The sequence below is a fragment of the Phlebotomus argentipes genome, unplaced genomic scaffold (genome assembly GCF_947086385.1).
Source record: "Phlebotomus argentipes unplaced genomic scaffold, Phlebotomus argentipes genome assembly scaffold_18, whole genome shotgun sequence".
Taxonomy (NCBI): domain Eukaryota; kingdom Metazoa; phylum Arthropoda; class Insecta; order Diptera; family Psychodidae; genus Phlebotomus; species Phlebotomus argentipes.
In genome coordinates this window covers 12454341-12470337 of record NW_026776177.1, presented here as the reverse complement: position 1 = coordinate 12470337, position 15997 = coordinate 12454341, and the positions used below count along the sequence as shown (strand labels likewise).

The 15997-nt window shown below is 39.0% G+C and overlaps 3 protein-coding genes across 7 annotated transcripts in view; 1 reads left to right on the top strand and 2 right to left on the bottom strand.

The window, feature by feature from the left end:
- Window positions 1-7: 7 nt before the first annotated feature.
- Window positions 8-6372, bottom strand: LOC132259666 (protein shisa-5). Of its 3 annotated transcripts, XM_059757392.1 has the most exons (4): window positions 6051-6372; window positions 5698-5996; window positions 5533-5639; window positions 8-994 (listed from the first exon to the last, which is right to left on the bottom strand). In XM_059757392.1, exons 2-4 carry the CDS (start codon window positions 5820-5822, stop codon window positions 663-665), a joined length of 564 nt encoding a protein of 187 aa, XP_059613375.1. In that variant the 5' UTR covers window positions 5823-5996; window positions 6051-6372; the 3' UTR covers window positions 8-662. The 3 variants fall into 3 exon arrangements, with proteins under 3 accessions (XP_059613375.1, XP_059613377.1, XP_059613376.1); XM_059757394.1 differs by lacking the exons at window positions 5533-5639; window positions 5698-5996; window positions 6051-6372 and adding an exon at window positions 3745-4031; XM_059757393.1 differs by lacking the exons at window positions 5533-5639; window positions 5698-5996; window positions 6051-6372 and adding an exon at window positions 2724-3116.
- A 46-nt stretch (window positions 6373-6418) lies between these two features.
- On the bottom strand, window positions 6419-7432 carry LOC132259182 (general odorant-binding protein 56d-like). The gene is made up of 2 exons (XM_059756734.1): window positions 7283-7432; window positions 6419-6643 (listed from the first exon to the last, which is right to left on the bottom strand). The coding sequence occupies exons 1-2, from the start codon at window positions 7430-7432 to the stop codon at window positions 6419-6421; spliced, it is 375 nt and encodes a 124-aa protein (XP_059612717.1).
- Window positions 7433-7724: 292 nt separating this feature from the next.
- Window positions 7725-15997, top strand: part of LOC132261215 (potassium channel subfamily T member 2) — a 73667-nt gene continuing 65394 nt past the window's right edge. For all 3 annotated transcript variants that reach the window (XM_059759887.1, XM_059759878.1, XM_059759877.1), the window contains exon 1: window positions 7725-8246. In XM_059759887.1, the coding sequence (XP_059615870.1) occupies window positions 8128-8246 (119 nt within the window). In that variant the 5' untranslated portion in view covers window positions 7725-8127. The remainder of the gene's footprint in view (window positions 8247-15997) is intronic.

Genomic DNA, 15997 nt, shown 5'->3' with positions numbered 1-15997 from the left:
GACCATGTTCTTTAAATACTCATTTATTTAAATCCATTCAAAATACTTCTACACACTTTGTTTCAGTGAATCAACTTAAAGCGAACTTTAAACTTAAAATGACTATAAATTCAAGAAACTTATGGCTAATGAAAAACATCATTTCAACATCGTTTTCCACTTGTGGTTTCTTTTCAGAGCCATAAACTCTTCCCACAAGGCATCAATAATTCCAAAATACTTGAGTCATTTGTAGCCTCAACAATGCCAATAGAAACATCAAATCTGTGTTGGTATATTTTGATTATATTTATCTAGTGTTTTAATGGTAGAAAATAAATGGTAAGTAAAAATAAATTATCACTCTTTTGTATAGGGTGCTTCTTATCAAAATTCAAGGCACCCATCAAAATCTCTATCCTTCGCAATATTCCATAAATTTCAATACAAAATATGTTCTATTTTTTTTTATGTAAACTTGAAAAGTTTATGTTTTTGGGAAAGAAAACTTGGGAGTATTTCTGGGAAAATACTTTTGAAGACAGATAAAGGAAGATAGAAATAGTATTTCTGCTGTTTTGTAGGCAACCTTCTTAGTAGACGCACACTGATTGTGGGGAAAATGCAGAGAAAACACCACTTGAAGTAACATTAAGTCACTGCTTTATCTGAGGAGACACAGCTTAGTTGCCACCGTAGCTGGGATTGTAGGGTGACTGCTTCTGGTAGGCGTCGTTGCCCACGACCTGGTCGTACGATGGCGGGTTCATGCCGGTTGGATTGCCCGGCATTGGCATGCTCGAGCCGGCGCCCGAGGCGGGCGGATAAGGAGCTGCTGCCTGTTGGGTCTGTGCAGGCGGATAAGGCGCTGAATAGCCAGTCTGTGGCATCGGATAGACTCCCGGCTGGCCATAGGGCGCGGCTGTCTGCTGTATCGTGGCGGCAGGAACAGCCACAGTCACTGGATAAGGGCCAGCGGCCGTTGTGTGGGTGGATGAGGTCACAATGACGGGAGCTGAAAAGAGCAGAAAGAGAAAACGTTAAAACATCAAACACTCAGAGCAACTGTACAATAAATAGCCCACAAAGAAAGTCTCTTGACAACCAAAAAGACATTTATATAAGCTCATGGTAGATTAGATTAAATCAATGCTCTATTTTAGGCATAAAAACAGACTTGTCAATAAGAAATTCTCATCTCAAAGAAGCGAGCGATTTCTTCTATTTCTGTCATATTGAAATCAGAGTCAACGAAATCCTGCAATTTCTGTGGTTCAAATTTCCCATAAACATATTAGATACAAGAGTCCATATCTAATCGTAAAAGGCAGTAAATCAAATCTTTGCACTGTTTACTCTATAGATTATGATACATATTTCCGATATTTATGTAAATAACATACAACGTTTGATCATAGATTTATTTCTTTTAAAGCACAATCTGAATAATTTGAAATATCCTTCAAAAACTGTGAAAAATATCTTAGAGATGTTCTTGTGGATGTAACATAATCCCGCCCTCTCTTAACTTTTAAGCTCCATATTTAATCAGATGGGAATATTCTGTACGTGTCAATAAAAAATTACGTAAACTAACAGTGATACTTTGGCTCTTGTCTCGCGTCGCAACACTTCTTCGCGCCGACAGCCAAGAAGCACAGCAGTATCACACTTCCCGTGATAATCAGGCAAATAATCCACAAATCCATATTTATGAATATCCACTCACAGAAACACCACTAAATCAATGCAAGAGAGTTTGACAAATTGCCAGGGAATTCCACTTTTAGAAAACTGATCCTCAACACAATCTAATCAACTTTGACTTTATCAAACCAATGAGTAATTCACACCAAAATTAACTGTGATTATCGCGACCAAAGAAGCATAGAGAATTTTAAATGGAAAGATATGTACAATTTCTCCTTCTGCGACGAATTGCGTAGTAAAGGATCACAAAGAACAAGAAAAGGATTATCAAGGATATTGAAGCGGAGACCATCCAGAGCCACAAATCCATAATTCGCCGTGTATAATGCAATATCCCAGAAAAAAGAGAACAACACTTTTTCTCAAAGGTAATTTCCTCACGACGGACGCTTTTGTGACTGAAACCGGGCAAAATCCCTCAATTTTACGAGTCTCTGTGTCTATCTAATCTCATAATTTGTTGCGCCATGAGGAATTTTATCAGCGATTTCAACTGTGAGTGTACATTTTGCGGAGATTGCAGAATTTACCCAAAGACGTCAGTCAGGAAATTAATGAAGAATTTATTTGCGTTGGGAGAAATAAGAAAACTCATCTTCCACCATTGACTCACACCAAGATTGCTATCAATGAGCAATCTTGAGTGCTCGACAAGAAAATATTTATGGACAATCCATTGCTAATCTAATCGCACTATACTTCAGGAAAAAGGGAAAGTACGACAGAGCTGCACACTAAAGTTGTAATTTAAGTTGTGCTGCTCCCTTCATAGCCATGTCACCGCCTGATTTGGTTTATATGCCTCATTCAAGGAATAATTTTTGCAATGAAACAAAACAGAACCAAAAGACTTCGCTCTATCGATTTCCTTTAGCTTAAGTTGACTAAGGAGCTCTTGAAAAATCAATTGTCTGAAATTGCCAACAGAAAAAGCTTTATTTACATTCTAAATTTTCACTGCAAACTTCTTGAATAACTTTACAACAACTTATCAAGTACACTACGAAGAAAATGACTTGAAAAAACACACTAACTTTCACAGATTGAACTTTGGCGCTTTTTAGCGTAATGCTGACCAGCGAAGAGACCAACCATTGTGCATATTACGCAGAGAATGAATGAAATTGTAACAATCAGAGGAGCAATTACGATAGCTTCTTCCATCACAAATCACGTCACGCAAGAAACTAAGCCGCAAGCGACGAAATGGAAGATTTTCTTTTGCAGAAACGGTGGACAGGAAGAGGAAAAATCGTTCATTAACTTTTTTTCCTTAGACACTTCGACCATCTTATCTAATCGCGCTCAACCACATTTTAATCTCGCCTTAGAGATGGCAATAATGGATGAGATTGAGACACAATCTAATTAACGTCATAACACCCGCTGAATCATACTGTTTCACCACCATTACAAAATGACTTTCCAATTGATAAGATAAAGGGCCACAGGACTATCAATTGAGAAAAAACATGAAACTATTGCGACATGTTGAAGTGAGAAAAGTCATTCTCTTATCAGTTTGTGAAGCAGAAATCACTCACTGGGATGGATAATGGCGCCACGACTGTGATATCGTCTTCCACCCTCACAGACTCCAGAGCAAATTAGAACTATGGCTATCGTTATTAGCATCCAGGCCCACCACTCCATTTCTCTGCACTATCACTTCTCACTGTCGATGAATGTTGGGAATACTTTTCAGCTCAGCTCTACTCACTGACTATCGTGCGAATGTTTGAAAAGTGGCTCTGTAGCCTTACTTTCAAGCTCAATTTCCCGCCTATCTTATCAGGGTTTTAGTGTGATGATAAATGGAAAAATTCCCGCACACTCAATTGATCTCACGATAGAGTGCGGATGATTGGCAATGAACAAGGCACCGATCACGACACCGTCAAATCGGTCAGATTAGGCAATCTCACAAGAGAAAGGGTACAAATATAAATTGTCCTTTTAACATTTTATGTTAGAATGTCAGACAGGCATTGAAGATAGAGGATGGAATTTAAAACCGCGAAAAGTCTAATGTTGGCCAGTGAGTTGTGAACTCACCTCCATATATCGTGCGCTGTTGATGCCTGAGTTTGTATGCCCTCATGCAGATGAAGATCAGAAAGCAGATTAGTGGGATAAAGAGGAGAATCAGTCCAGAGATGAGGAAAGCCGTGAATGGCGACATTGTAGCCGTGGTGAAGAAGCACCGATACTACTCAACATCAAGCTTTCCAGGTTGTTTTATGGACAACTCTCCGGACTCGTGTTTATCAGGCCTTCCCACGATAACACTATCAGTTCCCCAGGAGAGCGGGTAGCAATCGAAGAGATATTGCATTGCACTAGCATGCGCCCTTATTAGATGAATTCGTCAGACACGTCACACTGATTTGCTGAAGTGAGTTAAATTTTAGGAATCAAGAAAACAGGAAAACCACATTGCTAAACTAAAATTCCGTTCACTTTCATCTGGGAATGTGTGCGTCATCATTGAACACTTGGGAATATCTCAGATTAGTCACTGATGCTGCCACCATTTGGCCAGTGCACTCACCTCCATAAGTGGTGCGCTGCTCATACCTGAACTTGTACGCCCTCAGACACATGCCAATTAGGAAGCAGATCAGCGGGAGGAAAAAGAGAATCACCACACAGATGAGAAAAACAGTGAATGTGAACATTGTGGAGAAACACCGATACTATTCAACGACCAAACTTTGCAAGTTATTTTATGAACAACTCTCAGGATCCACGCTTATCAGACATACTATGATAACACTATCAGTTCACCATCCTGGTGATTATTAGAGAGTTGGATAATGATTGTCATCTATCGACACTAAATCCTGTCTTAAATTTCCAAGTCAAAAATCAGATGAAATTTAACATCTCAAAATCTTACACTACATAATTGAGTAACACAACGTAGGAAAAGTTGACAAATATTGTCTTCATCTTGAGTATAAGATAATGCATTTTATCCGATTTTAAGCTAGGTCAAAAGCTCCTTAAAAATTGTGAGACTTTTCTCAATATAAGAAGTTTTCTTGACAAACGTAGAAATTGAGCAAGCAGAAAATACATCGAACATTTTTCTTAGATGGTCATGTTAAAACATTTCTAAACATAAAAGCAATACAACCGAAGTTACGATGATTTAAGCTTACATTCGCTTTAATAAAAACCGAGTTTAACACATTCCAAATTGGCCGCAGAAGCTCAGTTTCTCATAAGCTGCACAGAGCATGTGTTTATCAATGTTCTTTTTTCCCTATCTTATCTTCTTTCCTTGATTGCCATTAGAAGCATATTCCAAGTCTTATATTTTATTCAAACCGCATAATTAACTCGGTTGTTTGTTAATGACAGTAATGAGAAACCTTGAAAGCCTTAGAAGAATTTCTTGCATTTGTAATGCCAACATCCAGAGTCTGAGTCACGAGCAGTCTGAATTGAATATTAGGGGTTTTCCCTGGTGAAGAGATGAGATTTTTCTACAGAAATCTATGAGATTTCTACGAATATGTCACTTCAATTGTCACTGTTTGTTGTGCGGCCATTTCTAATTAGATTTGCGATATGAATTGCATTTGGTTATAAAATTAATCTTCAGAAAGCGAAGCCTAAGCATTTTGTGGCACGTTTTATAAGGTAAGAATCTATTTTTCACTCAAACTGTTATCAGCAATGCGCTGATTATTATTTTCCGGGACAAGGAGAGATTATCACACGTCGATTTCATCAGTGAAAGCAGTGTCAAGTGCAATTGACCTCCGAATGCGGATCTGTTGCAGAGTTTCCAGAGATGCCGATAAGCTCTCTTTGTGATAAAATGAAAGTACTCACATGAGAATATCGCTCCGGCGTTGCGCTTCTTCCTGCAGCAGACGCCACAGAGGGTGCAGAGGAGGAAGATCACGAAGCACACCACAATGGGGATGAAGATGTCCATCCTGGAAGCACAAAACAGAGTCACAAAACTGCCCACACAAGCATCCCTATGGGAAGTACCGAAAGGAAGAACCGTGATCATCGTCGTGAAATTGTAAGTCCGTGTCCTCATGAGAACCAAAGTGGTCCTCATGGGAGTGGAATGGATAGTGGAAGTCATTGTCCAAGTCCGAGGAGAAGCCCATCTTGAGATCCAAACAGTTTCACGGAAGAACTAGTACTGAAAGTCTGCCTCCGAGTTGGGATATCAAGACGATGGCATTGTTGATCTTGCGGGGCAATTCGGGTCATTAAATTAAATTCCCCACTACGTCATCGGGCAAAGTCATGAATCACGACCACTTCTTCCATTTTACCACCTGTTTTTACATATTCTTGTGTTGGTAACGAATGGAGATTCAAGGTGAGCTAACCTTATTGTCTGCTGATGTTTTTCTTGATATTTCTCGAGATTCTCAAGAGATTCGGCACTACCAAATGGCACAACTACTGTTCAGGAACACTCTGGAGCTTGTGAACTACAAATCCAGCTGATAAGAACTACTGCACAGTGGCATTTATAATACTTTTTCTGAGAATCATAAATCTCTGTATAATAAGATGAGAGAACCAAAACAAACACATTGACAAGTGGATTGTCAGCGCGCGACGGGAATTCAGCGATATATCACCCGAAATATCGATGTTTTCAGCACACGAGATTTCAATTTTGCAAACGTTCATAACAATTTATTCAGAACTCAAATCATTTTGTAGAGAATTCAAATTTTAAGAATAGCCATTATAGAATGAGGATTCCATTCTCGTAGGCACACTTGTAGCGATTGTAGGTTATTTCACAAGAAGCTGCACCAACGCTGGAATGCTTCTTCAGGCATTCGGTCATGATTTCCTTCGCATTCTTGTCAGGATTCTTCTCCGTGAGGTGTTTGATGATCACTTCTTTCTGTGGCAGACCCTCAGCGTCAAAGAAATTCTTCTTTCCCAGAATACACCTCACGAAACACTGTAGAAGAAGAATTGGCATCAGTATCACGGATTTTTTGCTACTGACTAGGAAGTTGTCCAGATTGATTGAGAGATTAATTGATTAAATATAGAAGATAAAAACCAGAATCTTTTGTTGGGATTGCAGAAATGATGAGTAAACATGATGCAGAGTATTCTTGATGTGGTTTTTGTGTTCTGACAAATATTTGTACAATCGAAAGTGAAGCTCATTTAAGTTTTTGCTGATGGCATATTTTTTATTGACCTTCAAAAAATCTCTAAAAGTCAATCAAAAGCTTTGCAAGTCACTGTGGTTAGAACCGATTCCTACCTATCTCTACGCACTCTTAATTTGAAAATTAAAGGATATAGAAAGAAAATTCTCGCTTTAAGAACAAATTTACAATGTTTTCGATGTTTTGGGAATCAGTATATCTCTTGAAATTCTTTTTGACGGAGACAAGCGCAATATTTCTTTTTGCCATAAGAGAATTGTAACAAATTTTCCATGACATTTTAAAACAGTTCCGAAAAAGAACTACGACTGTCCGGCCCTAAAGGGTTAACTAAATCGTTCAATTTCGTGCGTTTTTGTCTGTCATTATCAGATGCTGCAAGAATTGCACACAAATTGCGACCGGGATTTACGACTTACGTGAGTTTTGGGATCTGTGCTCTTCAACTCGTCCTTGCGGAAGAGTGCGAGCTCCTCTTCAGTAATCTCCGTCTCCTTGGCACACTCCTCAAAGTCTTCAGCCGCCACAAGGGCCACAAAGAGAAGAAAGACAATCACAATAGACTTCATAGTTGCACAGTTTTCCTGATCACTGAAATCTCCTGAGTTAATTCGCGGCTTTTATACAGTGCCGAAGAGAGTCTGCTGAGGCGTCTGAAGAGGAGTTTTTGCGCTCTTGGTCAAATCCAAGACACCTCGAAAGCTCCGCCGGAGTCTCTCTGGGCGACGACAGATGGTCTTCGGGCGGGTTCATCGCGACGCTGCGCACGATGGTTTCGGCAGCTGATGAGGACGACAGAGCTTTGGCGGTCCGCTTGGAGTCAGTATCAGTGAGTCAGTCACTGCCGGCAGATCCATGGGATTTGATGGTCCTCGTTGCTGATCAATGATTCGTCGTGAGGGTCGCGTGGCGTATCCAGTGTTTGCCAGAGTGTCCCCACCGACAGAGTCCCGAGATTGGCGGAATCCCAGTGGTGGCAGGTGTGCCAAGATAGGCCACGAGGCCGAGTGCCGAGTGGTGAGAGGAGAGAAAGAGTGAATTAATCGATGTGCCACTATAAATAACTTGATTTGATAACGGACACGAACAATCAGAGCCAGAGTGACTGGACTTGGCAGGAGTGTGCTTAGGGGCTCGGGCATGGGTCCGGGCCTGAGGCCGTGAGGCCGGCAAAGTGTGGTCTCGCATCAGGTCGCCGCGGCCGCGGAGGGCCGCGGCTGGCGGCTATCGGTGGACACATGGCGCAGATACCAGCGTCCAGGCCATGGAGGAGGGCCTGATCGACGTTCAGGACGGCGTGCCGCGGATTCAGCCGCTGACACATCGCTACCGCTTCCGGGATCTCCTCCTCGGGGACTTTGCATTCAATGACGATGGCGAGAGGTGAGTGATCTCGCATGTATATCGCGAAAGGACAGAGCAGAGATAGTATTTAATGGCGACGTAATGTGTATTGACATTAATTCCATTAATAATCCGTAATAATTTCATTTCATTTGACATTGTCATACACCGGGTTATTTAAAATCATATCTATGTACATATTTTTTTATGCAACTAATACACAAATATGCAATACAGAGTCAGATGCGCGAATAGGTGGAGCATTCGTGTGGGCGGAGTCTGAGTCAAAATTGCACTATTAGTGGATCACACTGTGATGTGTTGTGCTTATGAAAATCTCACATTTATGACAGTAATACGAATTCAAGAGCAAAGCTATGTAATAAATATCCCTAGAGAGAAAGTTTGCTATAGGATTTATTAACAATAAACATATAGGCGAATTACTGCATTCATTGTGGCATAAAATTCGCATGAATAGCAACATAACCGTCCATGATATCTTATCATTGCACCATAGAATCGAATTTGTGGTCATGAATATTGGGAAATGGGTCAAATATCGGTACTAATAAATTTTTACATGCGCAAGACGGTTAATTGCAGTTCTGAAACTAAACAATAAATGTTTTGGTATTTACTTAAAACTGTCCAACTGGATGGGAAATGCCACGAACTTTATGCATCAGTTGGTAATTGAATAAATTGTGAAAATGATGCAAAAACAGTGCGAAACTGCATATTTGATGCTTGTGTAAATTGGGGAGTACTTTCACCTCTATTTGATTTCACCCTCACAAAGTCATTTTAATTTCCTCTATTGGCGTGGGAAAACTCTATGTGTCGTTATAATTGACTTCTTCGACATTTCCACGCCTTCCACGTGTTCTTCTTCTCATATGGCTATTTATGGAAGGCACTCCAGAATTTCACGTAGATATATTTATTGGGCGACCAAATCCATCTTTTCATAGAAAATGCAAATTTCCCTTCACCGTCAATGGGGAAAAAAGTGATGACGAAAGTTTCTGAAAATAGCATGATACGTACATAACATAAAAGCGCTGGTGGTGAGAGGAAATTGGAGGGAAGTTCGTCTGGCATTTGCACAGTGATTTTCAGTTTATTCGTCAAATATTAATTGCTTAATATCAATTGGATAAAGCTTAAATGTGTTTTTGACACGATGACACTGGAAGTAAGCATAAATTTACCACATTAATTGGAAATTTGGTAGGTTTAGAATTAAAATAGCTTCCGGGCGACATTTTCTAATCATGCCTTTACCTGTTTAGGCTGGAAACCTCATGGCAAGGCTGTATGAAATGCAAATGAACCACCTAAAACTCAATAACATCACTTTTCATCGGATCGAAAGAGAAGACATCCTTTGAAGACCCTTTTTCCACACTATATGAAAAGAAAATCAATTCCATGTTCTTCAGCGAAAAAAAAACGTCGATGCTTCATCAATTTACAATGATGTCTAAATAATACACTTGACCATCGACAACAATCCAACCACATGGCAATTTCTAAACATCTGACGCGCTTTTTCGCTGTTTAGATAGAACATAGCTTGGTTTAAAAATATGACATGCTATGTACATCCTATTGCATCATTTCTGTAATAAAATTTTCATAGCTGGTCATGGTTTGTCGGCAGAATGAGTAGGAGTATCTGTATCAAATATGTTTTACGAGTGATGATAAATTATAATATCGTTGCTAATGCAAATTTTGAATAATAGACAAGGCTATGGAATTAGGATTTGTGCTTATTATCAGTCTACTGATGATTATGCATACTGACAATGCAGAGATAAATCAGTTTAGCAGAATTGATTACATTTATGCATATTAGAATATAAGCCAAATATAATTGCTTTATTCCTTCACACTAAATTTATCATAGGATGTTTCAATTCTATGGCGACAGTTATGCATTTTTGCGTAAATTTTTTTCTCCAGTCATTGAATTTGATGAAATTATGCACCAACTTTCGTCTAATTTCGATTTTACTAAAAACTCAGCGGCTATTGTAAAGTACTCCTTTCGCGACTTTAAACGATGGCATGAACAGGTGGTTAATTGAAAAATTTCGATAGAGAATTTCTATTGGACTTTCAAGTATTTCGCCTGAGTGAGCCTCGCCAACAAATTATGAAGCTTTGCATTGATTTTCTGTCACTGGAAAAACGTCTCACTTGGAATTTAATAAGTGACATTGAGAGGACAAAAAATTTCATTGTGTTTTTCAATATACAGAGTTTTAATCACTAGGACAATTTTCTCTCTGTTGTGCTTTCAAAACAATGCATATCATCAGCTGAACGTGGTATTTATTCAAATCTCACTGAATTCAGGATCGATGGCTTTCCCCACTTTCATGACCCAAATTTCATGGTACTTCTCTTGCTGAAAGTGACTTCTTATCACTGTTTCACATTGATTCGGATTTTTCTATTGTGCAACTTTTGGAATATACCTACATATACGGCTATGTCTATGAAATGCGTCAGGATTTTCTTCTTCACATTTTTCGAAGGAATTGAATTGTTAGGGAAGTTGTGGCATAAAGTTGAGAACTTCATGAAGATAAACAATGTCTCGAACGAAGAACAAATTTGTGGTATAATTAACTTTTAAACTCCATGTTTGACGAATGAAATTACTTGTATTTGACGATCCTCCAGCATTTTTTCCTGTCATTAAAAGGTACACGAAGGATTGCGGAGGCGGGCGAGAGGCTTTCCAAAAGACATACCATCAAGAAGAAGTGCCATAAAACGCACGAGTTGGCACTTGTCGCGCAGACTTACACAACCAGCCTCTAATCTGGCGAAAATGTCATGGGGAAATGAATTTAATTAAATCCTAATTATGAGGATGTTGATGTAATTTCAGTCACGAGGACTTCTTCCCCGAGGACTAACCCTCAACACCAGGAAAATCAACTGCTAGAGTGATTATTTTCCCTAGACTTGGAAAAAATAGGGATGATGGCAATATCTTGGGGCGATTCAATGGACTTTTTTTTCGTCTGGATGTCTCACTTTATGCATGATGAGCGTGTCCAGACGTTCACCTAATTTACTCACCCCGAACGTCACCCTCTCATCTGAATCTGAGGGAACTTTTGGTTGATGAACAGATTTCTTGGCAAACTTGGTAAAATAATATCAACACACCACGTGCTACAATAACCTTCAAGATAATTGAGGCAAATTAGGGATTTAATGTATGGATGTATGATTAGTTTGGTTTTTCCTTTATCCACAGATAAACAAACCACCCAAGAATAATTGTCCCTTTTATTAGAATCGATCATAGAGAATGCTCGTGTTCCGGAAGAATGCTCATGTTTAATCTTCTCGCCTTTTGTGTCGAAATTCAACACAATTTTTCGCAGTTTCCCTCTGGGGATGTTTTATGCCAATATTTTTTCACGATAAATTGCTGATAGGGCGCAAGTAAGAATATGTGTGAACCTCTGTTGAGAAAGGTAAACAGGGTTTATGTCTCAAGGGCACAGCACAGTGTAGAATTTAATTAAACAACCCACACGTCGAGAAAATGCTGAAGATATTTCCCAAAATTTAAACCCCTTTTCATAAATTATATTTTTCAAATGGTTCCTTATACACTAGAGTGACCTTATCAGTATCTAAATACCTTATAACTACAATATTTGGGTAATTTCGGTGGAACATTTACACTGTTACAACTTGACTATCTTGACCTTTTCCATCATAATCATTGTCAGGTCACGACATTAAAATGACACATAAATGTGTGATTATTGACAATAAACGAGTAAAATAATCCATAAAATACCTGTGCTTATGTAGACTTTAGCCATCCAAAAGGCAATTAACTTGGCAATTAATATCACTCAACTCAATACGCGACTAAAGCCGTAATTCTTCAAATTCAAAAGTCGAATAGGCAAGCAAGAATACAATTTGAATATTATTTCCTCGTCTGTGAGCGATGCCAATCCCTAAATATGGCCGCACGCGCAAATTATGTGTGTTTTGTAATTGAAACACACCACAGAAAGTGCAAATTAGATGAAATGTTTACCTCTATTGGATATGCAAGGTTTGTCTTTGGTTTTCGAACATATTCAAGCGAATTGCATATCAATGTTGCCAATGCAAAATTAGGAATAAAAGCCATATAGTCTGCTATACAATTTCCCACAAAATGCGTCATAAAGTTTTGCGCTCTAATCTTCACATTCTAGTTCCACCAACGCTATGACGTCGGGAAGATCGTACTATACAAATTGCTCGTCATTTATTTACCAGAGACAAAGAGTGTCTTTCTTGTGGAAACTCGTGCAATTTATACACCCTTCAAGACACTCGCTCAGAATCGATAATTGATTGCATCTCATACCCTCCTCCCGAAAAGGGGTGGTATCGCATTGCGAAAAACATAAATAACTGATGTTTGTGCCGGCGAAATAAAATACAATTCACTCACGGCGTGGTCGAAAAGCCAAATATGCAAATGGCAATGAGAATTATGCAAATTGCACTCTGAATGCATTCAATTTGCGCAATGTTGCATCAAACGTGCTGCCAAAAGCACTGATCATAGCATTGACCCTTTTTCTCCTACACCACACCTGGACATTGGTTGTGACCAGAGAGAGAGAGAGCAAACAATTTTGAGAGAACTTCCTTCGAAACTTATTGTTGTTGTTGCTATGAATGGGAAAACTTCCGTAATCGGGAGTGTCCTCTAAGAAATTTCCCATCACAAACTCTAAAGATGCATTGTTAATCTGAAAGGGACGCAAATCCACAGAACTTAAATCCGTGTCCACATTCTCTACGGTTTGACTTCCTGTTCAACAATGCACTGCCCTAGTCTTTTGTGCACGTTTGAATTTCATGCATTTTAAGAATTGATTTAAAATGGGAAAAACTCTTTGATTGTAGAGAACGAATTGGTGGAACTCTCTCCCAATCGATTTCCCGATCACCGCATTGTCGATGTTCTGCTTATATTGCTCTAGGGCGTTGAGGTTCCACAACAAACTTCTTGGTTGTCTTCTTCGAAAAGACGAATTCTCTGTTACTCAATTGACAGAAATTTTCTGATCTTCAACACTTTCGACATTGATATAAAATTCAAAGCATTATGTAAAACAGATAAAATACTGACACAATTTTGAAAGGCTTGATGCCTATTTTTGACTTACTTTCGGCAGGAGCAAGAAAATTGCTTGGAAAGCTTTCACAAAATGCCATAAATCCTCATAAGATCTTTGTTGAGTAGACCAACACAATCTTATTTTGCCCTGTAGCGTGAGATTACCAAAAAAAGTAAAGCGCTCTTGCCTAAGCAAGAGCCATTGATTTCGTGACACATTTGATGATTCAAGTCATGATTGTCATTCTCATTTATTCGATGGAATGCCGTAAGAACTGCCCACTGCTATTTTACCAGTTTCACTACACCTCCGCCCTTTTGGCATTCTAATAAAAGCAACTGCGCCCCTGAAGCTCCGGGGGCGTATCGCCACGTTGCAGAGGCTCATTGGAAAATTCGGAATTACATACTTTCTTATTCATCCGCACAGTGACGTTTCTTCTCCGTGTCCCGACGGACGGAATAGTGGCGTGAATTGGGATATAAAGAGAAAACGTGGATGGGTGGGTGGAAATCAATAGGACTTGATAAATAATTCAGTCGAAATCGCTTATTCTCGCAGCGGAAAGTATACATATGTATACCTGGGCACTGGATGCATATGACACCATGTGAGCTCGAGTGTCTTCAGATCGATTTTCATTGCTTCATCATTTGCAAATGTTCAACAGGATGGAAATGTGGGCGAATTGTGAAGTTATATGATCTTAAATTTCAAGTTGCAGAGTCGCGCGACAATTTGGCCAGTTTTTTATTGTGAGGAATGGATGTCAAACAAGGTGAAATTGGGTCACCGGTTTAATGGACTCTGTCTCTCTCTCTGTCTCTCTCTCTCTCTGAACCGGATGAAAATTTTCATGTTTTCCACGTTGTTTCTACAGATCAATGAATTTTCAAATCACTCTAAATATGTATATTAATAACAGATAGTTAAAGATGAAAAATCCCACTTTAGCTATGCGTGAAAAAAGCTTCTCGAAATTCTCAGTCGTCGAGGAAGAGGCAAATATAGAAAACATAAATATTTGGTGAGAAATAAAATCCCGTCGTGAAATACGAACGACTATATTGAGCGAGAGAAAAAGGGGTGGAAATAAAACACCATTTTCCTTTTACAACCTTCTGTGTTAACAGTTCATGATTGAGCTTTCGAGTCATCCCAATATTTCATCGAAATTTATTGACCTCCACAAAAGACAGTGGACGAAGAGTTGAATCACCTCACATGAGGATTTCCTGGGGGCGGCTCCGAAAAAGGCAGAGATTAATGAAATGGCAGGATGATTTCCGACTTTCCCTACGCCATGACAAAGGTTAAGAGAGGGAATGTGTATTCATAAAATTGAGGAATCATTGCAAGAGGAAATTTATTAGAGTGGTTTTTCCTGCAAATAACCCACTATTTGCCAACTCTACTTTCGCTCAAGGGTGACAATATAAGACAAGCATCGCGTTGACAAAGAGAAAGTTGAATGGATGGAAAACAATGCTGGGAAAAAAGTGAAATATCTTCTCTTGTTTGCCGTATAGCGAAGTTTTTTCTGTACCTCTTCGCAGAATTTCGCAGAAGTGAGAAATTTTCAAAGCTGCAAAATAGAGTCTGCTAACCTTTCGTACTTATGACCACTGGATGTGTATTTGTGGTGTGTTATTGTGACAAATCAAGGAAATTATATGGAAAACGTGATGAGACTCACAAATGTCCTTATGAAAATATTATCTGGCAAAAATCATGGCGGGAGAAAATTAGAAGGCTCTGCCATTCAAATGATATGCGTTCTCTGTATACGCAGTTGAGAGTAAATTTATTTTCAGGATTGCAGATGTTTTTGTTTATCTGACGGATTGTCCCAAAAAAGGGAAGTTTATCCATCAAGAAGAATCAACTAATGAGTGATGGGAAGTTTGGGCAAACTTTTTGTGGTTTAAATTCTCTTCACTTCTTCTCATGTTTTTTGGTATTTGCGATGGGATTTATTTGTGTCACATTCAACCCTTTTATATGGTCATGGAGAGGGAAAAATACGATTATACGGCGTCTTTGGAGAAAATTGAGAAAATTCCCGACAAATATTTGCACGATCACTTAAGTTGTGCTTTCCTGCTCTTCCATGAGCTTTTGCGGTGTGGGAGAAAAAGTAGGTGTTCCAAAGTTCAGGTCGACATAAAATCAAATTGAGGTGAAATTCCCTGAGGTCGAATTTCTCTTCAAAAGATTTAATATCGCGCTTCTTCGGCCCAAGATGACATTGGAGACTGGACATCACCACATGGGAAATGTTTCTCTGAAGGGTTCTTTCTCATCCACATCTGAAGTTCGCTTCGAGTTTGTTATACGTCATCTCATTGGAATTTAACTCAATATGTGAAGGAAGTTTCATCAAAATTGTAGAGACAAATCCACTTTACTCACTTCTCAATTTCTTCGAAGGTGTGCCACGTTGATTAATTGCACCAAACAATTTCAATGTTAATCGCGCAATTTGTCTCCTGTCGAATACATAGGCAAAACCGTAAATTACCGTCTCAACTAGAATTATAACTTCATGAGAGTTTTCGCAAGTTTAGTGGAAAAGCTTTAGGTTGAATATACAGTTTTCTTTTCAATTGAAATTTTATCAAT

What these genes read in the sequence shown, in the direction of transcription:
- LOC132259666 (XM_059757392.1), bottom strand. Translation starts at nt 5,822, where the DNA reads ATGGGCTTCTCCTCGGACTTGGACAATGACTTCCACTATCCATTCCAC. An exon ending in GATCACGGTTCTTCCTTTCG is followed by an intron (nt 5,640 to 5,697) that starts GTACTTCCCATA and finishes TTGTGCTTCCAG; the next exon opens with GATGGACATCTTCATCCCCA. An exon ending in CGCCGGAGCGATATTCTCAT is followed by an intron (nt 995 to 5,532) that starts GTGAGTACTTTC and finishes TGCTCTTTTCAG; the next exon opens with CTCCCGTCATTGTGACCTCA.
- LOC132259182 (XM_059756734.1), bottom strand. Translation starts at nt 7,432, where the DNA reads ATGAAGTCTATTGTGATTGTCTTTCTTCTCTTTGTGGCCCTTGTGGCG. An exon ending in GCACAGATCCCAAAACTCAC is followed by an intron (nt 6,644 to 7,282) that starts GTAAGTCGTAAA and finishes CTTCTTCTACAG; the next exon opens with TGTTTCGTGAGGTGTATTCT.